At 37.8% G+C, this 24,411-nt stretch overlaps 3 protein-coding genes across 3 annotated transcripts; 1 reads left to right on the forward strand and 2 right to left on the reverse strand.

Annotated features, from left to right (window-relative positions):
• Positions 1-1,316: 1,316 nt before the first annotated feature.
• LOC111782310 (eukaryotic translation initiation factor 3 subunit E) lies at positions 1,317-5,131 on the reverse strand. Its single transcript, XM_023663169.1, has 8 exons — positions 4,824-5,131; positions 4,588-4,742; positions 4,091-4,318; positions 3,881-4,002; positions 3,254-3,473; positions 2,908-3,050; positions 1,984-2,121; positions 1,317-1,641 (listed from the first exon to the last, which is right to left on the reverse strand). The coding sequence occupies exons 1-8, from the start codon at positions 5,029-5,031 to the stop codon at positions 1,542-1,544; spliced, it is 1,314 nt and encodes a 437-aa protein (XP_023518937.1). The 5' UTR covers positions 5,032-5,131; the 3' UTR covers positions 1,317-1,541.
• An 11,465-nt stretch (positions 5,132-16,596) lies between these two features.
• Positions 16,597-19,918, forward strand: LOC111782195 (alpha carbonic anhydrase 4-like). The gene is given in 7 exon segments (XM_023663015.1): positions 16,597-16,636; positions 16,639-16,811; positions 16,884-16,990; positions 18,656-18,758; positions 18,861-19,019; positions 19,105-19,158; positions 19,732-19,918. Coding segments are annotated over 7 exon segments (711 nt in total). The 3' UTR covers positions 19,807-19,918.
• A 1,246-nt stretch (positions 19,919-21,164) lies between these two features.
• Positions 21,165-23,777, reverse strand: LOC111782064 (probable calcium-binding protein CML49). The gene is made up of 5 exons (XM_023662841.1): positions 23,208-23,777; positions 22,205-22,251; positions 21,947-22,122; positions 21,844-21,862; positions 21,165-21,461 (listed from the first exon to the last, which is right to left on the reverse strand). The coding sequence occupies exons 1-5, from the start codon at positions 23,722-23,724 to the stop codon at positions 21,357-21,359; spliced, it is 864 nt and encodes a 287-aa protein (XP_023518609.1). The 5' UTR covers positions 23,725-23,777; the 3' UTR covers positions 21,165-21,356.
• Between the last annotated feature and the right edge of the window lie 634 nt (positions 23,778-24,411).

Genomic DNA, 24,411 nt, shown 5'->3' on the forward strand with positions numbered 1-24,411 from the left:
CACGAGATTTACAATCCACCGCTCAGCTTCCTCATAATTCAAGTTCAACTTTTCAGCAAGGACGCTGCCACAAGTTACCAGCACTTGAGATAATAACAACGAAATGAACCAAGAAAAGTCACAAGTTATAATGACAGAAGATATACAATAATGGTCAGGAAGTATTGTTTTACCAATCCAAATCCTGAGAACCAAGCTTTATACATTAGAGAACCTCATTATTTAGCAGCACTAAAAGAGAGGATTTAGAATCAGATCTGTTACTAACTGGCTGAAGGCAATCTTACTACAAACTTAGAGTAAAACCTCCTTTCTTCCTCTTTTGCTCCCACCCATCCCATCTTCAAGTGATAAGAATGGAGAACAGAGGAGGTAAACACAAACAAGAAACAAAGATGAGCTTCTCAAATTAGATATCTTAAAATTCATCTACAGTTCTAATCAATACAATTTGTATGATATAAATTTCAAACTCCCAATGAATATTGTTGACACCCGTTTGCAAATTTAAGCTCCTAAAAAAAGTAAAAAGGAGAGAGTATTGTAAACTCGTAGAGTAGAAACCACAGACAAGTTTAAAAANTCATCTTAATTTTGGTGGTCAAAGAAGTCTAATCATCTTAATTTTGGTGGTCAAAGGTAGTAATGATGCAAAGAGTTAGTGGGTATATGTTGGAAGTCATTTTTACTTTATTTAGTCTCAACTCCTATTTTCTTTTTCTCCTCTTCTTTAGCTTAGCCTTCTCCCATCTAGATTTAGAGATGATCATGGGGACAGATCGGGGTTGGAGACGGGATGAGAAGCTCATCTTTGTCCTTATCTTCTATTTCAATTTGACCATGGAGCAGGTCAAGGTCGGAGATGGGATGGGATGAGAAGCTCATCTTTGTCCTTACCTTCTATTTCAATTTGACCATGGAGCAGGTCGAAGTCGGAGATGGAACGAGAAGTTCATATTTGTTGGGAAGCTCATCTTTGTCCTGGCCTCCTATTTTAATTTGACGGGAAGTTAACCTTATTTCAATATTCAATTTTATAAATTTTTTTATTTATTTTCATAGGATGAAGTTAACTATAAAAGAATAAAATAAAAACTCATTTTTAATATATATTTTTTAAAATCTATTCACTAAAAAAAACTCTTTAATTATAATTTCTATTTCTCAATAGTTTCTATAAAATAAAACTATAAAACATCCTAATAAATTTAATAATATTTCAAACATTTCAAAAGCATAATCGAGGTGTGTTTGTGGTAAGACTCGAAAGTGTAGGATCAACAGAACTAAGATAAAAATAATGAGAGAAATGGTGGTCTCCACATAAATATTACAAAACATTTATTAGTAATTAGTATATTAAAAAAATTCTTTACATTTTTGTTAAGATTTTTCTAGAATAATCATTGGTATAAGAATATGGAAGCATAAAATTAGCATAAATTATGGGGGAAAAGATATGGAAATCTTGCTCTAATCTCATAGTGANAAAAAAAAAAAAAAAACATAAATTCAGGAAAAAAAGAGGCACCACCCAAAATTTATCTAGCTGCTTGAGCCTGTGCATGCTCTAGAAGTTGGGTCACTAACTTGTAAGTACGCCCAGATAATGACTTCGTGTGGTCGATCAATTGCTCATGCCTGAAAACGAAGCGTGTCAATTTCATATTAACAATTTATTACCACAAGTTCTACAACCTCAAATAATTGAGCCAAAACTAAGTCCAATTATAAGTTTTGGTCCTTGTAAACTTTCAAAATTTTGAAATTTTTCTCAAAGTTTAAGAACTAAGTCCAATTACAAGTTCGAAGGCTAGAGTTTTTCAAATGCCTAGCAGACCCAACCCTGAAAATTCAATGATCAAAATTTCATTTGACTAAAAAGAACAGTACTTTGTGGCAGTAATCTAAGAGTTGTAAACATTTCACAGATATAGGACGGACTGTGGGGGAAGGTTGAGAAAACAAAGGAAATAAACTTACACGTCAGGCTCGTTCGTTTCCATTATAACCGTTCCTGTCTTTGAATCAAGCTTTGCATCAAGCTTTGACGTGCGCACGAGATTTACAATCCACCGCTCAGCTTCCTCATAATTCAAGTTCAACTTTTCAGCAAGGACGCTGCCACAAGTTACCAGCACTTGAGATAATAACAACGAAATGAACCAAGAAAAGTCACAAGTTATAATGACAGAAGATATACAATAATGGTCAGGAAGTATTGTTTTACCAATCCAAATCCTGAGAACCAAGCTTTATACATTAGAGAACCTCATTATTTAGCAGCACTAAAAGAGAGGATTTAGAATCAGATCTGTTACTAACTGGCTGAAGGCAATCTTACTACAAACTTAGAGTAAAACCTCCTTTCTTCCTCTTTTGCTCCCACCCATCCCATCTTCAAGTGATAAGAATGGAGAACAGAGGAGGTAAACACAAACAAGAAACAAAGATGAGCTTCTCAAATTAGATATCTTAAAATTCATCTACAGTTCTAATCAATACAATTTGTATGATATAAATTTCAAACTCCCAATGAATATTGTTGACACCCGTTTGCAAATTTAAGCTCCTAAAAAAAGTAAAAAGGAGAGAGTATTGTAAACTCGTAGAGTAGAAACCACAGACAAGTTTAAAAATGCTGAGAAGGTAAGCCAAAAGTCTTTTCTCTTGATTACACAGCTAGCTACTATTCGTTAGTTTCCACAATTGTCACAGAAAATGTGTAAATATACAAGCATGTTAATTGCTCAATGCATGTTCAATGCTATCATCAGGATTTTGACCCTCCAAAATCTTGCATGATATACACTTTTCTATCGTACACAAGGAAAGAGTAGCATTATTCACCCAATAAATAACTATCAGTAGATAACAACTTTTAAGAGAGAATGAATAAGTATGCACCTCATATCAATACGCTGATGTATTCTGCAGAAAGTCTCAAAGACGAAAAGACGAGCAGTTTCCAAAAACTCATCTCTCAAAGGAACGGTGGAAAGGTTACCTTCTTCAAGCCTCTTTCCTAGGAAAGGATCGTTCAATATAACCTACATTGAGGACAAGTGGTAAATTATGCCTTGAAAACACAACAGAATTTTAAGAATTGACAGCATTTATCGTTCACGACCAGCTAAGACTTTGTAACCAAACCGTCCGAACACCACCTCTAAACAATGAACAAAAAGCACCATTGGAAATAAGGATATACTCTCTAATTACTCGTAAAGAAAAAAAGAATCAGGAAACTTACTTCTTCGCACTCCCTCATCTTCTTTTGTGCCCCATCGAAATCATAATTGACATACACACAAGTCAAAAACTCTGTGATGGGATCATTATAGGAATATTGTTCCTGCTGAATAACCTTGATAAAATCTTTGAATTGTGGCCGCCGCCTTTTGTTAACAATGAATGCAGTGGCCAAATAGCGTAAAAGATGGGGAGCATTGGTTTGAATGGCATTTAAATACCTACAGAATAGAAAAGTATCACCTCATTAAAACAACAGGGAAAGGCCTGAATTAACTCATCACTCAGATGGATCCTCTATTCTTAATTCATGTCACAAACTTATTTTCATGTTTTACTGTTAGACATGGGCCCTCATTATGAATATCCACATCAATTATCTCATCTACATAAGGGCATGTTTTTCATTTTGTCTTCCATGACCTTATCATGGAGAACATATGAAGCATTATTTTTAAGAGGCTCCAATCAAGCAAAATGAGCCCTAAAGGAACTTCTTTTTTTTTTAAGAAGATGTCTTCACATAATTAAGAATTGCAGATAATTAACTTATCAAAACAGGGAAGAGTACTTCTACATGTATTATCAATAAAAAGTAGTGAAAACAGACAAGACCCAGTAGACTTACTTATCTTGATTAAACAGGTCAATTATCTGTGTTCTTCCATTGTCGTGATTGAAAAATATGAAGAGGCTCCAATGCATCAACCATATTCTGCCTTGCACTTGTTTCATCGGTGATGAGAAATTCTTCATTAGGCATCACAAGAAAGAAAGTCAGTAGAGCGATGGCATGTATTGTACACACAAATAAAAAGAGCTAGATAGGTCACCCCACCTTGGAGTCGATAATCTCTTTTAAACGATTAAGCTCCTCGACAGCAATATCCCAATTCTGCATTAAAATTTCAGCTGCCAATTTTCCCCACAGAGCACTCAGGCTCCTTTCACTGTCTGTGCATAAGGCTCTGTACTGATAGAGATAGTCAGCAGCACCAGAGTAGTTCCCACACTCGAACTGAAATTTGGCATATTGGTATAACGCTTCTATTTGATCTGGACCAATCTGAAAATAGGTTTTTACGAAACCCAAAAAGCTAATTCAATAACCACTCTCAATACTAAATGTAAAGTTAAAGAACCCCCAAACCAATCAAATGTAACAAGAGCTTTATGCAAAAGGAGCTAGAACATAAAAGAAAGAACATAAATAGCAGCACTGAGCTTCAACCAAGATGATATTACATCCGAACAAAGAATTGAACGTTGTTTATTGGAGAGAAGGCATAAGTACAACAGAAAAAATAAATTGTAATTCTGAGACCATGAATGTACCTGATAACGATCATTAAGCATTTGAAGATTGTACTGCTTATCAGCCCTCAGTTCCTGAACAGCAGCCGGATTCTGCAGAAAAGCAACAAGTGGCGCCGCGGACTCCTCCAAAGCCTTAAGCCTCGCCACCACTTCCACCCTTCTATCCACCATGTCTGCACCAATCCCATCACAAACACGTCAACATACAAAAAACAAGTAACAAAATAAAATAAAAAACCAAGAGATGGCCATGCCTTGAGGAACATCGTCGGTGTGATACAGCGACTTGTGAATGTCCATGGCGTAATCAACCATATTGGTCCTGTTGAGAAGCTCGATTTTGGCCTTGAGGATCTGCTCGTCAGGGTAAAACTGCCTCTCTTGAAGGAATTCGAGGAGAGGGAAAACAAGATGACGGTCCAAATTTGGAGCGATTCGCGGAGTTAGGTCGTACAACGCCATGGGAGTGTTGCTTGTGCTTGATTATTGAGAATACAGAAAGCAAATGGTTTTGAGAAGGAATGAAGATAAAAACCCTAATCGGCCAATGGAACAATTCTATGCGAGTCTCAGGTTTTGGGCGGCATTTTTTTTTTTTAATTTAATTTAATTTAATTTTTCTAATAAGTAGTTTGTATTGGGTTGGGTTATGCCCTCCTTGGTCCCCCGACACGGTGGNTAGATATCAGGGGCACATCAGAGAAGGACAAGGTATTCTTTCTTATAAATGGGTTACAACCGTGGGCCAAAACAAAAGTACACGAGAAAAAGGTCGAAGACCTAGCTACCGCAATTGTCAGCGCCGAGAGACTCGTAGACTATGGGAACGAAGCGGGTTACCAAAGAAAAACAACACAGACCCCAAACACTGGGGGCAAAACATATAAGCCACCAGGTTATCGAAATGGAAGCCCTAATAGACCAAACGGAAGTAATGACAGACCAAGCGGGTGGACAGATAGACCTCCTCAGAACAACCAAGCGGGGACATCTCGAGGAACGTACCCTCAAAGGAACCACCCGACGACACCTTTACAATGCCAGTTGTGTAAAGGCCCCCACAAACTGTCCTACTGTCCTCATTGGNTCAGAATGTACTATAGGGGGATACGACTAGTTGTCAACTTCTACTTACCCAAGGTTATATACTATGAGCCGTTGTTATTTCTCTCTTGCTTGCTTATATAACGTCTCTTTCAAAAATCTCTCTTTCGAAAATCTCTCTCTGCCCTCATTTCCTAAAACCTTCTCTTAAAACCGAGGCCAGAGGCTTGAGTATACGTCACTTGGCCGTAGGCGACGCAAGAACGAATTGGCTTAGCTCACTTGTCGTTGGAAAGTGAGTGCCGCACAATCGCAAGTCCGCTGCCATCAAAAGTGCGATTGTGACAAGTGATATTAGAGCTTTGTAAGCTCCGTGAAATAGCAAAGACTGAAAACATGTCGACGACAAAGTCGACACCCAAATCACAAGCTGATCGGCTTACTCTAATAGAGGAGGAAATGTTGTTCCTCAAAGAAGTCCCTGACACCATCCGCTTCCTGGAAGCACGAGTGACAGAATTGAATGGAAAAGTTGTAGAAATCAACGCAATGGGTAACTGCCTAGATGGGTTGCCAATCGCAGAACTAATGTTTCGAGTGACCTCACTCGAAGAAAAAGTTGCTCCTACGAGTAGCCCAAGACCGTCTAGTAGCCCCGATAGCTCTATCGCGCACAAGGAGGAACGTGGCGAAGAGTTCGACGTGCTACAAAATACAATGATGAGTTTGTTCAATGGATTAGCTGACGAATTCAGAACAACGATCGATGACATTCAAGAAAAGATGTTCGTCATGAGCACTCAAATTGAAGTGACCATGAAAGCCGTGGAGAACGTCACGGCTAGGCAAACTAATACAGGATCCAACAAACTGAAGTTTCCAGACCCTAGACCTTTCAAAGGGAACCGGGATGCCAAGGAGTTGGAGAACTTCATCTTTGATGTCGAACAGTACTTCAAAGCCACAACGGCCTGTACCGATGACATAAAGGTGACAGTAGCCTCGATGTATCTCATAGAAGATGCCAAACTTTGGTGACGTACGAGGNGACGACAAAGTCGACACCCAAATCACAAGCTGATCGGCTTACTCTAATAGAGGAGGAAATGTTGTTCCTCAAAGAAGTCCCTGACACCATCCGCTTCCTGGAAGCACGAGTGACAGAATTGAATGGAAAAGTTGTAGAAATCAACGCAATGGGTAACTGCCTAGATGGGTTGCCAATCGCAGAACTAATGTTTCGAGTGACCTCACTCGAAGAAAAAGTTGCTCCTACGAGTAGCCCAAGACCGTCTAGTAGCCCCGATAGCTCTATCGCGCACAAGGAGGAACGTGGCGAAGAGTTCGACGTGCTACAAAATACAATGATGAGTTTGTTCAATGGATTAGCTGACGAATTCAGAACAACGATCGATGACATTCAAGAAAAGATGTTCGTCATGAGCACTCAAATTGAAGTGACCATGAAAGCCGTGGAGAACGTCACGGCTAGGCAAACTAATACAGGATCCAACAAACTGAAGTTTCCAGACCCTAGACCTTTCAAAGGGAACCGGGATGCCAAGGAGTTGGAGAACTTCATCTTTGATGTCGAACAGTACTTCAAAGCCACAACGGCCTGTACCGATGACATAAAGGTGACAGTAGCCTCGATGTATCTCATAGAAGATGCCAAACTTTGGTGACGTACGAGGGTGCAAGACATCGAGAATGGATTGTGCACCATAGACTCGTGGGAAGACCTCAAGAGAGAGTTGAGGGACTAATTCTTCCCCGAAAACGTAGAACATCTAGCAATGGAAAAACTAATAGCCCTAAAGCAAACTGGAAGCATAAGGGACTATGTCAGACAGTTCTCGACCCTGATGCTAGATATCAGGGGCACATCAGAGAAGGACAAGGTATTCTTTCTNGGTAACTGCCTAGATGGGTTGCCAATCGCAGAACTAATGTTTCGAGTGACCTCACTCGAAGAAAAAGTTGCTCCTACGAGTAGCCCAAGACCGTCTAGTAGCCCCGATAGCTCTATCGCGCACAAGGAGGAACGTGGCGAAGAGTTCGACGTGCTACAAAATACAATGATGAGTTTGTTCAATGGATTAGCTGACGAATTCAGAACAACGATCGATGACATTCAAGAAAAGATGTTCGTCATGAGCACTCAAATTGAAGTGACCATGAAAGCCGTGGAGAACGTCACGGCTAGGCAAACTAATACAGGATCCAACAAACTGAAGTTTCCAGACCCTAGACCTTTCAAAGGGAACCGGGATGCCAAGGAGTTGGAGAACTTCATCTTTGATGTCGAACAGTACTTCAAAGCCACAACGGCCTGTACCGATGACATAAAGGTGACAGTAGCCTCGATGTATCTCATAGAAGATGCCAAACTTTGGTGACGTACGAGGGTGCAAGACATCGAGAATGGATTGTGCACCATAGACTCGTGGGAAGACCTCAAGAGAGAGTTGAGGGACTAATTCTTCCCCGAAAACGTAGAACATCTAGCAATGGAAAAACTAATAGCCCTAAAGCAAACTGGAAGCATAAGGGACTATGTCAGACAGTTCTCGACCCTGATGCTAGATATCAGGGGCACATCAGAGAAGGACAAGGTATTCTTTCTTATAAATGGGTTACAACCGTGGGCCAAAACAAAAGTACACGAGAAAAAGGTCGAAGACCTAGCTACCGCAATTGTCAGCGCCGAGAGACTCGTNCAATGGATTAGCTGACGAATTCAGAACAACGATCGATGACATTCAAGAAAAGATGTTCGTCATGAGCACTCAAATTGAAGTGACCATGAAAGCCGTGGAGAACGTCACGGCTAGGCAAACTAATACAGGATCCAACAAACTGAAGTTTCCAGACCCTAGACCTTTCAAAGGGAACCGGGATGCCAAGGAGTTGGAGAACTTCATCTTTGATGTCGAACAGTACTTCAAAGCCACAACGGCCTGTACCGATGACATAAAGGTGACAGTAGCCTCGATGTATCTCATAGAAGATGCCAAACTTTGGTGACGTACGAGGGTGCAAGACATCGAGAATGGATTGTGCACCATAGACTCGTGGGAAGACCTCAAGAGAGAGTTGAGGGACTAATTCTTCCCCGAAAACGTAGAACATCTAGCAATGGAAAAACTAATAGCCCTAAAGCAAACTGGAAGCATAAGGGACTATGTCAGACAGTTCTCGACCCTGATGCTAGATATCAGGGGCACATCAGAGAAGGACAAGGTATTCTTTCTTATAAATGGGTTACAACCGTGGGCCAAAACAAAAGTACACGAGAAAAAGGTCGAAGACCTAGCTACCGCAATTGTCAGCGCCGAGAGACTCGTAGACTATGGGAACGAAGCGGGTTACCAAAGAAAAACAACACAGACCCCAAACACTGGGGGCAAAACATATAAGCCACCAGGTTATCGAAATGGAAGCCCTAATAGACCAAACGGAAGTAATGACAGACCAAGCGGGTGGACAGATAGACCTCCTCAGAACAACCAAGCGGGGACATCTCGAGGAACGTACCCTCAAAGGAACCACCCGACGACACCTTTACAATGCCAGTTGTGTAAAGGCCCCCACAAACTGTCCTACTGTCCTCATTGGGCCTCTCTCAGTGCACTCCAAGTGTCCATTCAAGAGAGCAACGACTCAAGAGTCAAGACTATGCTAGACAAGAAGGAAGATCAAGACAACCCCCCAATGGGCGCGCTCAAATTCTTGTCAGCCCTCCAACGGAAGGTCGACCCGAAGCAGATAATAGAGAAAGGGCTCATGTTTGTGGATGCGACAATAAACTCTCGACCAAGCAAGAGCACCTTGATAGACTCAGGAGCGACTCACAACTTCATCGCCGATCAAGAAGCACGAAGATTAGGACTCACTATAGAAAAGAACCCTGAAAAAATGAAAGTTGTCAACTTCGAGGCCTTGCCTATCGTGGGAGTTTCCAAAAGAGTCCCCTTCAAATTAGGGGCTTGGAGAGGAGAGTTGGACCTTGTCGTGGAGGTAATCTTAGAATGATCTCAGCCATACAATTGAAAAGAGGACTCGCACGAGAGGAACCTACATTTATGGCTATACCACTGATGGAAGAAGTGACCTCTGAGGAAACTATTCCAAGCGAAATCAAGGAGGTACTAAACAGTTATGCTGACATAATACTAGGGAGCTTACCACAAACATTACCACCCCGTCGAGGCGTTGATCACGAAATTGAACTCCTTCCCGGGGTTAAACCTCCAGCGAAGAATGCGTACCAGATGGCTCCCCCTGAGCTAGTCGAATTGAGAAAACAATTAGATGAGTTGTTGACGGCAGGATTCATCCGCCTGGAAAAAGCACCTTACCGAGCCCCCGTACTATTTCAGAAAAAGAAGGATGGGACGTTGCGTCTGTGCATAGATTATAGAGCCTTAAACAAGGTGACAGTACGCAACAAATACCCACTGTCGATAATATCCGACTTGTTCGACCAACTTCATAGGGTCAAATACTTCACGAAGTTGGACTTACGATTAGGGTACTACCCAAGTACGTATTGTCGAAGGGGACGAGTCCAAGACGACGTGCGTAACAAGATATGGGGCCTTTGAGTTCTTGGTAATGCCCTTTGGCTTGATAAACGCCCCAGCTACGTTTTGCACGTTAATGAACCAGGTTTTCTACGAATACTTGGATCAGTTCGTCATAGTATACCTCGACGACATAGTTGTATACAGCACAACCCTAGAGGAACACAAGGTGCACTTGAAGCTGGTGTTTGACAAGCTGTGGCAGAATCAGTTGTACGTCAAGAAAGAAAAATGTGTCTTCGCATAAACATGCATAACTTCCTTGGACATGTCATCAGTTGTGGACAGATCGGTATGGATAGTGATAAGATAAAAGCTATCCAAGAGTGGAAAATCCCTACTTCCATATCCGATGTGCGATCCTACTTAGGATTGGCAAACTATTATAGGCGATTCGTCAAAGGGTTTTCACGACGAGCCACCCCATTAACAGAGCTCCTAAAGAAAGACCACCCTTGGTTGTGGTCAAATAAATGTCAAACGGCCTTTGAAGATCTAAGGCAACCATGAAGAGGGGTCCTGTCCTCGGGTTAGTAGATGTTACAAAGCCATTTGAAATAGAGACCAGATGCTTCCGACTTTGCCCTAGGCGGTGTCCTTATTCAAGAAGGCCACCCCATCGCTTAGGAAAGTCGAAAGCTCAATGATGTTGAACGGAGATACACCGTCTCCGAAAAAGAAATGCTGGCTGTGGTCCATTGCCTACGAGTCTGGAGACAGTACCTCTTGGGATCACAGTTCATAGTGAAGACGGATAACAGAGCCATTTGCCACTTCTTTGATCAACCAAAATTGACGACAAAACAAGCCCGGTGGCAGGAGTCGTTGGCGGAATTCAACTTCAAATTCGAACACAAGGCAGGAATGAGTAATCAAGCAGCCGATGCGCTGAGTCCGAAGGGCGAACATACGACCCTGTGAATGTTAGCCCATATTCATTCAAGTAAGATTGATGGATCAATGCGCGACATCATCAAAGAACATTTACACAAAGACCCATCGACCAAAGCCATCGTCGAACTAGCTAAAGCTGGGAAGACACGACAGTTTTGGGTCGAGGGAGACCTTCTAATGACTAAAGGAAACAGATTATATGTCCCACGAACGGGAGAACTGAGGAAGAAGCTCATTCAGGAATGTCATGATACCTTATGGGTAGGACACCTCGGGTGGCAACGAACATATGCCTTAATCAAAAAGGGGTACTTCTGGCCGAATATGTGGGACAATATCATGCAGTATATCAAGACGTGCCTCATCTGCCAACAGGATAAAGTCGAGAAAGCCAAAGTCTCGAGACTCTTGGAACCTTTACCTGTGCCAACAAGGCCTTGGGAAAGTGTGTCTCTGGATTTCATAACACACCTCCCAAAAGTCGGAGATATGACGCCATCTTAGTTATAGCAGATCGGTTCTCAAAATATGCAACGTTCGTCCCCACTCCCAAATTATGCTCGGCTGAACTAACAGCCCAACTATTTTTCAAACACGTTGTCAAGTTATGGGTCATTCGGTCGAGCATCATCAATGATAGGGACGGTAGATTCATTGGCACATTCTGGACCGAATTATTCGCCTTCTTGGAAACGACTTTAAACATCTCTTTGAGCTATCATCCTCAAACCGATGGACAGACGAAATGGTTCAACTACTTGCTCGAAGAATACTTACGTCACTTCGTCGACGCTCGCCAGAAGAACTAGATACGACTGCTAGATGTCGCCCAATTCTGTTTCAATTGTCAAATGAGCTCATCTACAAGGAAGAGTCCCTTCGAAATTGTAAGTGGACGACAACCGGCCTTACCACATATTATTGATCATCCTTATGCAGGAAATAACCCTTAAGCTCAAAACTTCATAAGAGAATGGAAGCAGACAACAAATATAGCCCGGACATATTTAGAGAAAGCTTCCAAGCATATGAAGAAGTGGGCGGACAAGAAGCGTCGCCCCCTCCAATTCCAAGCAAGAGATCAAGTTCTCATCAAGTTGAGACCAGAACAGAACAGATTTCATAGCCGAAAGGACCAGAGACTAGTTCGAAAATATGAAGGCCCGGTTGAAGTCCTTAAAAAGATCGGGGCTACCTCCTACAGAGTTGCGCTACCCAAATGGATGAAAATTCACCCAGTAATTCATGTGAGCAACTTGAAGCCTTATCACCCTGACCCGGACGACGACCAGCGAAATGTAATCACGAGACCGAGCATCGATCTGAAACAAAGAGATAACAAAGAAATAGAGGAGATCCTAGCCGATAGGATTAGTAAGATAGGAAGACTTGTACGGACAATTCGTGAATTCCTTGTCAAATGGAAGAATCTCCCTACGGAGGAAACTAGGTGGGAACGCGTCGAAGATCTGGACTCCGCCACCACCCACATCGCCAGGTTTGAAAGTAGTCGGTTGACAGGGACGTCAACCAATTAGGTGGGGGAGTATGTCACAGTCATGCTCGTCCAAGGCGTGTTGCCCATGGCCGCATGCCCATGACAAGCCCAACCCTTTATGTCTTTTCATATTCTAGTGTTTTACTTCTGTATTTCTAGGAAGTATGACGTTTCAGAAATATCATGTCTAGGTCTGTCAGACATGAAATAGCTCAGAATGTACTATAGGGGGATATGACTAGTTGTCAACTTCTCCCTACCCAAGGTTATATAGTGTGAGCCGTTGTTATTTCTCTCTTATTTGCTTATATAACGTCTCTCTAAAAAAAATCACTTTAAAAAATCTCTCTCTGCCCTCGTTTCCTAAAACCTTCTCTTAAAACCGAGGCCAGAGGCTTGAGCATACGTCGCTTGCCCGTAGGCGACGCAAGAACGAATTGGCTTAGCTCACTTGTCGTTGGAAAGTGAGTGCCGCACAATCGCAAGTCCGTTGTCATCAAAAGTGCGATTGTGACAGTGAGCACCAGGCTAAAGGGCAGTTGAGCTATTCAAGCGAACCACCCTACCTTACTACAACATAGGTTGTGAAGGTGGCCTTGTTATCCACACCTCTGGTCGGATGAATGGAGACCGATCTAGATTTTCATGAGCATTGGCAGATCCTCGAGTGCCTTTAATATTTTTTAAGCCCACATCCCCTTTTAACTAATTACAAATGTTAAATATTTTTAATATTTACAATAATCTTAAAAGTAAGGTAGGGTAAAGTTGAGATGTAATTCTATTTTCACGTTAACTCGACCAAAAAATATATATATATATATATATATATATATATATATAAATTGACTCAAACTTTCAATTTTCAAAAATTTATCTTAACTCATAAAGGAAAAAATCTAAATGGGTTAGGTAGTCTAGGATGGTCGGGTTTTCAAGTCATATAAACACCCCCTTATTTTAATAATGTGATTTTGACCCGATTTTACACAAATTTTTTCTTAAAAAAACGTAATTTTTGTGGTCAAATTACAAATTTAGTAGCGAGTTAGAAATTTAAATTTATCCGTATGTTTTGATAAAACTTTATAAATTTTATCATCTACGAGGTTTCATCAAACCTTAAAAATGAAATTTTATATGCAAAAACCCTATGAAATTTATAACTAAACCGTTGTTTTACAATCGTTTGAAAATATGGATTGAAATTAACGAGGCATGATTTTAGCTTGTCACCGAATTTCATATTTATGAGTTCAACATCGATCAATTTTTCTACAACCTTTGTTTATTTTTCTTTTCTTTTTCTTTAATATTTAGATTTATTGAGATGAAAATTTTAGGGAGAGAACTGTAACGATCCGTTTTTTCGAGATTTCGAATCACGAGATGCTATGTGGACTCGATGGTATAAAAAGACAATAAAAATTTTCAATTTTAAAGGAATAATTTGCAAATCAAGTACGTAAATTCAAAGATAAATTTTAGAACAAACAAAAACCAATTCTTGCCCGTAGTTAAATACAAAATTGCTCACAAAATATTACAACTTCCAAACGTACATGTTAAATAGGAGACCGAGACCGAGACCGAGACCGATTTATGGTTACCCTTGTAGCTATATAGCTCTACACGCTCTCACTCACGACCAGTAACCAACGATCCATTTGAAAACATAAAAAAATAGCAATAATCAGTATAAAAATACTCCGTAACCAATCACTTATAGATTTTCGTTGAATTCTCTCCTTTTTTAACTTTTAAAAAAGAGTTTAAATATATTTTTAAATAAAACATTAACCTTTTCCTATTTTTTTCCGAAAGTTTAAAACCATGCGGATAAGGTTAGACAGCTGTCTTCCATTTTTCATACTATTTATGGATTAAATTTTGATGTATTTTAAAAAGTTGTCTGTCTGATAAAGTTGTATCTGTCGCTATTTATTAACTGAGTTTTGATGTACTCTAAATGTTGTGTCTATCATTAAAAATGGTATCTTCCATTTTAAGCTAAGTCCCGTTTATTCTTTAATGACTATAGATAATTTAAATTTTTTTAAATGCATAAAATTTTAAAAATTTTAAATTTATATTTTTGTTTTTAAATATTCACATCTATAGCTCGAGTCTCTCGAGAAGCCAATCGTTACAACAATCAAAAGAAGTATAATGGACCGGAGACGTTCTTTGTCCGAACCCAACAACTAAAAGAAAAGTTACCATTTTACCCTTATCTAACGCCCGAGCATTACATATAATTGACTTATTAAGCTTTATTAAAAATATAAATATTAAAATTAAACAATTAATACATGCATCCAATGCCAGGAATAAAATAGTTATAAAAAAAATTTGATTTTTTAATTATTTTTCAAAATGGTGTTTTTAATATATATATATATATATATATATATATATATAAAAGTTGTCATTACATATAAATCTATTTGTCAGATAATTTATATTTATATAGTAAATTATTTTCTTATTTTAGTAAAATAATTAATTTTAATTTTCAGCAATTTACTTATATTTGGTCATTAAAAAAAACTAAATTAATATTTTAGTTTCTATATTTTAAATCTCAATTAAATTAATAAAAATATTTTTAATTTTCTAAAATATATTCAGAAATTTTTAACTATTTATTTAAAAAATATCTTTAAATTTTTTAAATTTTCATTAATGTCCTTAATTTAAAAAAAAATACATTTTAATTTTTCTTTTAAAAATTTATTTTTAACATTTAAAATTAATTTAAGGGCATGTTTTAAAATTTTTTTTTTTTTTTTTTAAGAAACTTTCAGAACTTTTAAAAGTATTTTTAATTTTTTTTTTAAAATCGTATCTTTTTATTAAGTTAGCTATTTATTTTAATTCATGTACTTTCAATAAAATTTAAAATTAATTATAAATTGATTTTCATTAAATTTAGTGAATCAATAATTATTATTTTCATACAAATAATAACTCCAATAAAAAAAAAAAAAAAATCAAAACGTCCGTAACTCATTTTTTTAATTTTTTTTAACATTATATTACATTTATATTCCCATTTAAGTAAAATATTAATTTCTCCATTAAGCTTTTTTTTCCATAATTTGTTCAAAATTAATTATAAATACACAAAGGAAACAGCAACAAAGAGCGTTGCAGAGTAGCCATGGCCTTCTTCTTCAACAATAGACCTAATTATTTCCTTTTCTTTGCTGCTTTTTTCCTTCTCTCCTCCATTTCCAAGGCATCTGATTCTGAAGTGGGTATGTTCTTTTTCCCTCCAATTATTTCAAATCGTTCTTCAACGTTCAACCACACGACCACAACGTCACTATTTTTTAGTAACGATTCGATATAGACTTAAGCTTTACACATCTCTAGTAACCATCGTTTATAGATACGTATTTTCTTTTGAGTCGTTAGCTTCGTTCTAATGAGAAATGGGTATTGTTGAGTACGAAAAATAGTTCGTTTTTTCTTCTGAGTTCAGGGTCAATCACAAGGAAACAAAAAACAAAGCCACCCCGAGAGTACATGCCTTGATAGTACCCCTATTTTAAGTTGTCATGAAGAATAGGTTCATGCATCTCCTGTGCATGTCAATGTTCATAACACTTTTGTTATCTTTCATTTTGATATCAAATCATCGGTAAACACTTTTGTCATTTTGTCATTTTGCCTAGAAACAATTGGGAGAAACTTTGTAAAAGAGACTCTGTAGATAGTGTGAGAGATACACTTTAGTACCTAGTGAATATAGGATAATTTCTTGTCGAGAACCACGTAAATCTTTGTGTCTCTTTGTTTAATCTCTGTTCGTGGGTGTGTGAGTACAATCGATCTTGCTTCTGTTACAACAACTCCAAGGAATGATGTTTTACTAGATGTCTTTCTGTGAGGTCGAGTTCATGGCAACAACTACAGTTAAAGAAGAGATTGTGAATCAGTAACCTCGACCTAACATTTCTAGAAGAAGTTACTAATCGTAACACGTTTATCGAACAGATGATGAATCTGCATTTACTTACTATGAGGGAACTGGAAAAGGGCCAAGGAGCTGGTGGAAGCTGAATCCAGAATGGGAGTCATGTGGGAAGGGGAAGTATCAGTCTCCCATCAACATTGTGGAAGAAGAAGTGGGCGTTCTTCCTGAGCTTGGGAAGCTCCAAAGAGACTACAACCCAGCTCGGGCGCTGATCAAGAATCGGGGCCACGACATGACGGTACGGTGCTACGTTAGAGTGGTTAGTGTCTAAGCTCGCCTCTAATGGTGTTTGTTTTGATATCATGTTCAGATAAGCTGGAAACAAGATGCTGGGAAGATTACTATCAATGGGACTCGTTACAGGTTGATCCAATGCCATTGGCATACCCCTTCTGAGCACTCTTTCAATGGAACAAGGTTTCTCTCTCTCTCACTCTTTTTTAGGGTTCTATTCACCAATTACACGTCGAGTTAGGGTGTTTCACTCGTGGGTTGGGTTAGCTTTGTGTAGCTCGAAGTTAAGTACTCGAGTCTATGGTGACATTCGAGTACGACTCGAATTTCACGGCTTTTCTGAAGCTTAACTCGAGTCTATGATGGCATTTGAGTACGACTCGAATTTTACAGCTTTTCTGAAGCATAACTTGAGTCTATGATGGCATTCGAGTACGACTCGAATTTTACGGCTTTTCTGAAGCCTAACTCGAGTCTATGATGGCATTCGAGTACGACTCGAATTTTACGGCTTTTCTGAAGCCTAACTCGAGTCTATGATGGCATTCGAGTACGATTCGAATTTTACAGCTTTTCTGAAGCTTAACTCGAGTCTACGATGGCATTTGAGTATGACTTGAATCTTACGGCTTTTCTGAAGGTCATTATCACATGTGTGCTAGTAGATATTCAAATCGAGATAAACTAGAACTTGGTAGACCTATAACAAAGGTGGTAATCAAACTAACATAGACCATGTGGCTTAATTAGTAAATACGCGGTTGCTCACCCCGCATATCCTCATCGTTGCCTGAAAAAAAAAATGTTGAGTATTAAAAATAGGCTAAATTAATAAAAACAACCTTAAACTTTGCATTATGTCTCAAAATTACTCGTAAACTTTCAAAAGTTTCAATAATATCCTTAAACTTTCATAAAATAATTTAAAAAATACTGGTTGGTTTTGGATTGAAACGGTTAATATTTTATTTCAAAAATGTCTTTTAACTTTTAAAATGTTTCAAAAATATCTTTTTAACCCTTAAAAGTAGTTAGAAAATACCCAAAAGTTTTATTAATATTTAAAAAAATATTTAAAAATATTTTAAATTAAAAAAATACCTTTTAAGATTATTTCTAAATTTTTTTAAAAGTTAAATTTAATAAAACTTTTTAAAGTTGAAAGGTATTTTTGAAACACGGTTAAAAGTTTAAAGGTATTTTTGAAATAAAATACTAGCGGTTTCCATCCAATACTAACGATAAGGGTATTTTTGTCTTTTTTTGAAAATTTAAGGGTATTATTGAAACTTTTAAAGGTTTATGAGTATTTTTTAGACAAAGTACGAAATTTATTGGTATTTTTTTATTTATTAATTTAGCCTTAAAAATATTCAACAAGTAACCCCTCTCATAGCAATATGTCATTCACACATATTCTAGCATGCAACACATACCGTGCCACAAACTATACCTATTTAAACTAACCTCAAGGTCGTCGATTAGGAGAGCCACTTACCTCAAAGCAAACACTAAACCAACAAGAAGCTTCGTCTCAATAGACTCTTGGCGACACGACCGAGCAACAACGTCGAGTGAAGGGTTGAGGAAGATCCCAGTGTCTAATTCTTTTTAACCTTACCCTAATCGACCTTAACTCCACTAACTAAGTTAAGACAAGGGCATGACTTTGATACCAGAGATGTCATTGTTCAACTCCGTTAAACTCTCAAAAGATCTCGTAGTAACGGAAATAGCGTCTCTTACTTCACTTAGATTCTTTTTGATTAGTCAATATAGAACCCGAACATGGCCGTGGTCGGGATTTATAAGACGTAATATATATATATATGTTATGAAACTTTGCAGACATGTTCTAGAGTTGCATATGGTTCATCAAAGCCAAGATAATAAGACCGCAGTTATTGGAATTCTATACAAATATGGACGACCTGATCCCTTCCTTTCAAGGGTATCTCTTACTTTCTTAAAATCATTTCAATTTTGTTGGGTTTTGGTCATTTTGATTTTGATTATTGAAGATTTTCATGAGATTTGTTGTTTGTGTGTCAAGCTGTTTCATCACATCAAATCAATTGGGAAAGAAGAAAAAGAAATTGGGATTGTGAATCCCGGAGACATCAAGTTCGGGACCAGAAAATATTACCGATATATTGGCTCTCTTACGGTTCCTCCGTGTAGCGAAGGTGTCGTTTGGACGATACTCAAGAAGGTTTCTTTCGTAACATTACAAACACTAAAGTATTATAAACTAAAGTTCATGAACAAATAAGCTAAGCGTCGTTGAATTGGTATAGGTGAGAACAGTTTCACGGGATCAAGTGAGAGTTTTGGCTAATGCTATTCACGATGTGAGTATTTCCTGTTCTTTTGTTCGTAGGATTTGAGAAAATTACAATTTAATCCCTAAAATTTTGTTTTTATGATTTAATAAAATCTTCGTAAATCCGAGCCTAGTTTTTTAGAATTTCCGTAAAAAAAATTATTTTTAATATTGAAATGGTAGTAATTTTCTAAAATTATAGGGATTAAATTTATGAAATTTTCCGTTCTAGTACTTGAACTTTAAATTTTTTTACAAAAATATTATTGGAGAGATTTCCCGTTAAAAAAAATGAATGTAAAATATTGTCAATTTTTCATCATTTTAAAGAGAAAAATAAACTTCTTAAATGTATTTTTGGAATAATTTCATAAAATAAAAATTTTTGAAATATTTTTTAAAAATTTAAGATATATATATATTAATTCAGAGTCCCGTAAGATCACGTCAGAGTGGAGATTTGAATTTCTAACCTTTGAGCTTTGGGCAAATTAACTAACTGAGTTATGCTCAAATTGTGGTTGATATACCATTTAAAAGAATATATTTTAATATTATATTGCATATTATTTATTTAAATTTCATATGTTTGGAACTTTAGGGTTGGAAGAAAAATGCAAGGCCAATACAACCCACGGGTGGAAGAAGAATTCAATTTTATACTCCACACAAATGAAGGTATTTTTGTGGTTGGTTTACCTCAGAGCTTAAAGGGAAATTAAAGGAAATCAACTTCAAATGTTGAATCCATTTATATCCAATAAAGTGATTTAAATTTTACATATTCGTGTTTATTATGTTCGTTGGATTTTCTACTACAAGTTTCATTAGCGTGGCTTGTCGAAATTGAGTCATAGACTCATAATTTATGTGTTTAGGGCAACTGTGTATAGTGGATATCATACGAAATGAAATGCCAAGAAGTTCGAGATGTTGATCGTATCGATTTCGAGAAATGTTTGTAATAAGTAAGAAGCTCTTATGATTTAGAATCTAAATTCAGTGTCTAATGACTCTCCTAGTTTAATGTGTCTTTTGTGGCCTTGATATGACATATATCCCTCCCAGTCTCATGTGCCCTTTGTGACTTGGATATGGTCTCTATGTGAGATCTCACATCGGTTACAGAGGGGAACGAAGCATTGGGTTGGAAACTTCTCTCTAGCAGATGCGTTTTAAAACTGTGAGGCGGTGATACGTAACAAACCAAAGTGGACAATGTTTGTTAGCGGTGGACTTGAGTTGTTACAAAAGGGTATCAGAACTAGTCACCAAATGGTACATGACATTGGTTGGAGTAGGACTAGACTCTCTCCATAGTAGACACGTTTTCAAGTTGTGAGGCTGAAAACGAGACGTATATCTGCTAGCAGTGAGTATGGGCTATTACAATTTATCCCTAGTCACACGTGCCTAAAATGGCATGTATCCCTCCTAGACTCACTCATGTGTCTTTTGTAATCTAGATATGACATCTATCCCTCCCAGTCTCACGTGCCTTTTTGTGACCTAAATATGACATTTATCCCTCCCATTCTCACGTGTCTTTTGTGACCTTTGTGACCTGGATATGACACCTACCTTTAATTGCTTATGAGAGTGAAGATTGATCCTACTCCCTATAAATCATTGCAGTCATTTCAACGTGTTTTATCTCCAATCACATCGTTCTTACAAGATTCCCAGGAAGGTCATCTAGCATAGTATCCAAGTCAAACACATTTAATTCTAATAATTGACCATTTCTTGTAAAGCCCTTCTCATCATAATTATTTGTATAGCCTCAAGATCCTTCTCGTTTATATGCAATGTTGATTTATTTATGTACTCCTCGAGTTCATCTTCAAACGACAACATATTAGGACATATCTCACTTTAACACCATTTCCAACCCTCTTTGGCTAAGATTGGAAACCTGAATACCTAACTATGCTAGGTTATTCATTGCACGTCACATCATTATATTGATACAACAATTGACTTAAACTTTACTGTCAAATGCAAAACTGGAAACCCAGGAAGGAAAACAGGTAATAGTTGAGACAATCATGGAACTATCATTGAATACTTAGGATAGCCAACTTATACATAAACAAAGAGCGTTGATAAGGATAAGACTACATACATATAGTTTCTATCAAACACAACAGAGATTCAAAAGAAAAACCAAAGAAAACTCAAGCTTTACACTGACCACACATGCTGGAATGAAGGCTGAGAAACTCATCAGGCGATGAGGAATGGCAGGACGGTCAGCATGAACGCCTCGTAACTGAAGGTTGCAGAACCCGAATATGTGGTGTCCTTTTCCTTGAATTTCTCAGTCAGTCCCTGTAATTTATAACATCAAAAGCACTTCAGTTTTAGCCTTTTCTTCCTCCCATGGCATCAAAATGTTTGCAGAAGCCACAAAAACCATCAAGGAGTTCATAATACCAGTGTGAGAAAACATTATGAACAATTTACTTGAAACGAAATCCGATAGTATGTGACTAATTGATGGCCACAGGAACTAAAATGGTGTAGAACATATTCAGGCTATTCATAGGCAACGACATGAATGAAAAAAAATCGAGTTCTGAGTTTTGCAGTAGATCTAAAGACGAGTAGGCAAGCATGCAGAACTAAATACACGGATGATGCCATCACTTCTAACCAGTATATGTCGTAATATACGAAAAATATATGAAAATAAAATTATTCAGAAGCTCACCTTGACCGTAAGACAGCACCTGCATTTGCAAAAAGGAAAAGGCAATGAGAATATTGATAATGGAAACCTCAAGTATCATGTAGAGTAAGGGGGAGAAACGTACTCTATGAAATTATCATATTCAATGGCCTTGCTTTTCCCGCCACTTTTGTCGAACTTAGACACGAGCAAGTCCAAGACCATCGGTGAGACTGCAAAGCCCAAACTCAAAAGAGCTTCTCGCAACTCATTGTAATCGATTCTTCCACTTCTGTCTGAATCAAATCTCTCAAAAATACCCTGACAAAGATGCAATAAATACTCAGTTTCATAGACCAACAGATAAAGTTGGGCTAAAACAAATATCAATTCTTCAGCTTACCCTCCAGCTCTGAAGACCATAAAACAGAGCAATGAACTCCTTGGGTCCTGTTTTTCAGAAAAGAAATGCAAAAGACTGTCAATAGAAAAGTAAAAGGCACGATTTAAAGATGAACAACCCAGCATAATATATCAAATCTATAGCAGCATTGTCCGCCCATTCAAATCACCAAGGCTTGCTCAAGATCAATTACATTGAAAAAGTCATAATCATAATAATAAAATAAGATGCTTCGAACAGATAAAGAAATGGCAATTAAACTGCATACTCTATTCAAAAGACATGGCTTTGGATAACTTCAAAAAAATACTCGTATAATGACAGAGACTGTATTAACACGAAAGCTTTTGAGGTATGAAAAGTCAAATAACTTTAACCACAAGTTAGAAAATAGTGAAATTCGTGCAACCACCACAACTACTATAAGTCCAAATAGCAGGTTCGAAATTTTCTTAATACATTTTGAATCAAACTTAAAATAACTTCACCAACTTATCGCAGGCAAAATCACTGGGAGGATTCTTGTATAGAAATACAAAGTATTCGGGTTCTTCTAGTGAATATCATGCAGAATACCTCATAGATAAGAATTATGAACTTTATGAACTAATCAACTACTAGTAACAACAATCAATCTTAATCACTAAAAAGGCATATTTCAATTCAGTGCAATTATATGAAATTCACCTCGAAAGTTTTTCACTGAACGGATGACCTGTTCCCATCCGTTCAATTTATAAACAGAATTTCATCTTTGTCAGTCTATTTTTCGATTGTAATTAGCTGAAACTAATGATAGATGTCCGGATCAGGGTCGCCCCTGACCCACTGACCAACTGTTTGCCTTTTTGCTCTAACCTGGGTTCTCCAGATTCCCACAGGTTTTCTTTTCTTCTTTTTTTTGTTCATCATTACTGTTGTTGATTTAAGAAACTAAAAATCTCATGAAATTTCCTATTTCCAGGGCAAACAAAAAGGCGATAGAGGGAGTAAGTAAGATTACCGATCTTCCTTGTGTTCGTGTTGGTGAAATGGTACATGAGGAGATGAACAGTTCTGATGCTAAACTTCTGATTATACGAAGATAGAACACCTTGCAACTCCTTATCATCAATAAACCCGCTCCCATCCTGATCGGCTACTTGAAAACAGGTAACAATGCTCGGATCAGTACCAGGCGGAAAAGCCGAGGGCAAGAGTGAGGCGAAAGGGCTTCCATAAGCAGATGGCGGTGGATAACCATGACCGCCGTAAGACTGATGACTTCCACCAACTCCGCCGTGAGACTGATTAGGCTTGTCCTTGTGCGGCTTTTCACCCGGATTTGACCCGTAAGGTGCCGACGGTGCACCGTATGGCGCAGCCACCGGAGCGTACGGCTGCTGAGAGTGAGGCGGAGGATGTTGCGAGCCGTAGGGTGAAGAACCGTAAGGCTGAGCCGTCGGTGGTGGAGCTCCGTAACCACCGGCGCCGCCGTAGCCGTAACCGTAACCGGAAGGCTGATTTGGATAACCCGACATTTTTTTTCTCCGCAAGCAAAAAAGCAAACTAAATTGAAGGAGCTGATCACAAGTAGATATAATAAATTGGAAGTCTTCATCTGGTGGAGGGTTTATATAGAGATTGAATCGTGTGATTGTCGACATCAATTTCAAGATTATTACGAAAATGCCATATCCATAATTGATGACAAATTTAAAAGGTGAGTCTAAATTAATTATAAAGTATGAAATTTATATTTAACATTAAATTAATTTTAAATAGTTAGGTGAAGTTTGTAAAATATCTTAATAATTAAAAATGACGTATTTACCCTCTAATCTAACTCCAAAATTTATCAATTTAATATTTAACAAAATTTATTGAGCTGTAAAAAAAATAAAATTTAATTATATATATAATAAATAAATTAAAAATTAAGTGACAACAGCAATAAATTTAAATAAACAAATACTTGTTTGAAGTAAAAAATATATTTATATAATATCATTTTTGTTATTTATCCGAATTTGTTAAACTCCAATTTAAAAGAAGGGGTAATATTGTAAATTGGGATATGAACGTGGCGCGTAAAAGTTGGCAGAAATGCAGCGCGTGGAGGCAGGTGTTGATTACTTGAGAGTTATTGCGCGTACGGAGTCTGAGTCTGGTGGTAAGCACGACAAAATTTAGAAATTAATTTGAATTTTTATGTCAATAATAATACG

This window comes from Cucurbita pepo, chromosome LG19 (assembly GCF_002806865.2).
Source record: "Cucurbita pepo subsp. pepo cultivar mu-cu-16 chromosome LG19, ASM280686v2, whole genome shotgun sequence".
NCBI lineage: Eukaryota > Viridiplantae > Streptophyta > Magnoliopsida > Cucurbitales > Cucurbitaceae > Cucurbita > Cucurbita pepo.